The sequence below is a fragment of the Acanthisitta chloris genome, unplaced genomic scaffold, assembly GCF_000695815.1.
Source record: "Acanthisitta chloris isolate BGI_N310 unplaced genomic scaffold, ASM69581v1 scaffold821, whole genome shotgun sequence".
In the NCBI taxonomy this organism is placed as follows: Eukaryota; Metazoa; Chordata; class Aves; order Passeriformes; family Acanthisittidae; genus Acanthisitta; species Acanthisitta chloris.
Genome location: NW_008656295.1, coordinates 37,797 through 40,318, shown reverse-complemented (window position 1 = coordinate 40,318; position 2,522 = coordinate 37,797). Strand labels below are relative to the sequence as shown.

Here is a 2,522-nt window from a genome sequence, read left to right as displayed (position 1 = left end):
GACAACAAAATAACCAATTAAATTGTGCAACAAAAAACACCCAACATCAAAAAGGTGAAGTATTACTTAAATCTTCACATACTGATTTTACAAAAAAACTATTAAAATATTAAAAAATTTTCATTTTATCTGTTTTAAACAAAGAAATTTCAAAAATGTTTAAGACTATTAAGAGTTATCAATTCCACAGGCACTTCACATGTAAACAATCTACAGTACAACTGAAAATAAAATATTTGGCACCAACCTAGACTGGAAAAACTCAATAAGATGTGGCCTCTTCCCACTGTGTGCTGTTCTGTGTAATCACCACACACTCAGACTCAATACTGGCAATGTTTGAAGTGCCTAAGTTACAATCAGGAGTGCAAAAAGTAAAGAATGCAAATATTAAGCTTTCAGAGAGTGAAAGGGGATTACAAGTGATCAGTTGCTCACATTTACCATCATCCCATCGTTACAGTTTTGTCTTAGCTTCAAATCAAATGCTTGACTCCAAAGATTAAAGTGACAGTGGCTGTGCTTTGTACTGCTAAAATCATTCAAACCACATTGCCAATGTAAAAAAAGCAATCCAGCATGTAACTGTAACACTGAGATGTGAAATGGCAGCTTGTAACTTAAATAGGAAGAGAACCTGATGCTACCACGATCTCTTTGTACATCCAATTACAAAAGAAAAAGGAATAATTATGTTCTTTTAGCTGTGAACTGACTTCAAGGTTTTCATCACAACTCCAAAGTAAGGCTCTCTACAGCATCTGGACAGAGAATTTTTGATGGCTTGGATGTTCCCATGGAGGAGGCTGAGTTGCCTCAGAGCAATCCATATCAACAAAGCAAATGGGAAGTTGTCTTAGCTTCCAAGGAGTCACATCACATGGAAGAAAGCTGAGATACTTTCAATGCAGGCAATTCAAGCAGAGCTTGAACTGTGAGGCCAACCTTCACCAGACCCCTCTCCTCCAGAATGTGATGAGGCAAGCAAAGTCTCTCCTGCAAAACAGTACATGGAACAAGTTACATCCAGTTGTCCCCAAGGTGGGTGACACATTCTCTCTGAAGTCACACACATATTGCTAAGACTTCTGCACAGGAAAGTCTCTTTCGCCTTAAATTTCACATGTGGTTTTCCACAGCAACAGAAAGGGCAGGAACTTGTGGTGAAGATCTGTTTAAAGTGTTAAACACTGACAACATCAGAAGATACCAAAAGATTATTAATTTCATAAAGTCAAAGACTTTCTTTTCATAAGCAGTGCAAGAAAAACAAGCTGATGGATGCTGTTGGCTCAGTGGCCTTCTTCCTCCTTTCCTTGTTTTGTAGACTTATTACCAATTTTTCCCTTGGGAATTGCTGACAGACTCAATAATGAGCCATTCCCCAAGAAAGTCATCTTTCAGTTTCAAAATTCAGCACAAGCTGGACAATTTGCCCAACTGCCAGCTGACATCACATGGAATTCAGTAGGCAAATCTTGGTATCTCTAATTTCTGAATGGCCTGTGGCTCCATACTACACAGAAGCTGCGGCAGAGCAGCAATCCAGGCTTCTAAATCCATTAATTAATTTTCTTGTGGCACTAAAAAGGATCAAGGGAGATTTTGTCTCATAATATGCAGGAAATGAACAAATTTTTAGGGGTTTTCCCCTTATACAAAGAGGTGAGCGGGTGAACTTGGGCAACAGAAGCACACAAATAATGGGCTGCAACTCTGGCTGTGCTACAGAAGACAGCAAATCAGATAGGCTACATACTTCTGCAAATGTAGGGTATTTCCTAGGCAGACACTGAATTCATGCCAAACTGAGTTGCTAAATTCAAGACTTTCAAATATTAAAACATCACTCCCATCAGTTCTTTTGTTTAGACAAAAATTTATTTTACAAGGAGCTCAGTATTATTTTTACTGTAAAGAACTGACTAGAAACCCATAAAGTACCTCAAGTTCCATAGGCCAAAAATGGAATTTCTGTTCACATCTTCAAGTTCCCTGGTCAGTGTTATAATCACTATTGCTCCCCAAATAGAGCACCCCCAAACCCTCCAACTTCAGTATGTGCTGAGATTTTCTGTGGCTAAGTCAATAAAGCAATTAGTGTACCTGTGGAACACCCAGTTTTTTACAAGCATCCAGGAAGTTTTCAACATTTCTTCGGCACTTTGCCATACTGAGTTTAGGCTGCAAAGACAAAGTTAGATCTTCATCAGATGTTTGTGAAGGACTAAATATTTCTAATGTAAATTCACCTACAGTTGTTAAAACACAAACCACATTCTATGAAGACTCAGTATGTAAAAATAGCTCTTCAGCTAAACTTCTGAGCCTTGTTTAATGCTTCTTCCAGAAAAGGTGAAGTGACAAATGAAGCAAATCTGTATGGTAAACATCATTCATGATGTTCATAGTTTCATAGTACATTAACGGGTTGGAATGGACCTCAGAGATCATCTAGTCCCAACTCCCTGCCCTGGGCAGGGACACCTCCCAACAGACCAAGTTGCTCAAGGCCCCATCCA

At 38.8% G+C, this 2,522-nt stretch overlaps 1 protein-coding gene across 1 annotated transcript in view; it reads right to left on the bottom strand.

The window, feature by feature from the left end:
* Positions 1-556: 556 nt before the first annotated feature.
* LRCH2 (leucine-rich repeats and calponin homology (CH) domain containing 2) overlaps positions 557-2,522 on the bottom strand; it is a gene marked incomplete at its 5' end in the record, with an annotated part of 29,308 nt that continues 27,342 nt past the window's right edge. The window contains 2 exons of the mRNA XM_009084244.1: positions 557-996; positions 2,107-2,184. Coding sequence (XP_009082492.1) covers positions 877-996; positions 2,107-2,184 — 198 coding nt within the window. The remainder of the gene's footprint in view (positions 997-2,106; positions 2,185-2,522) is intronic.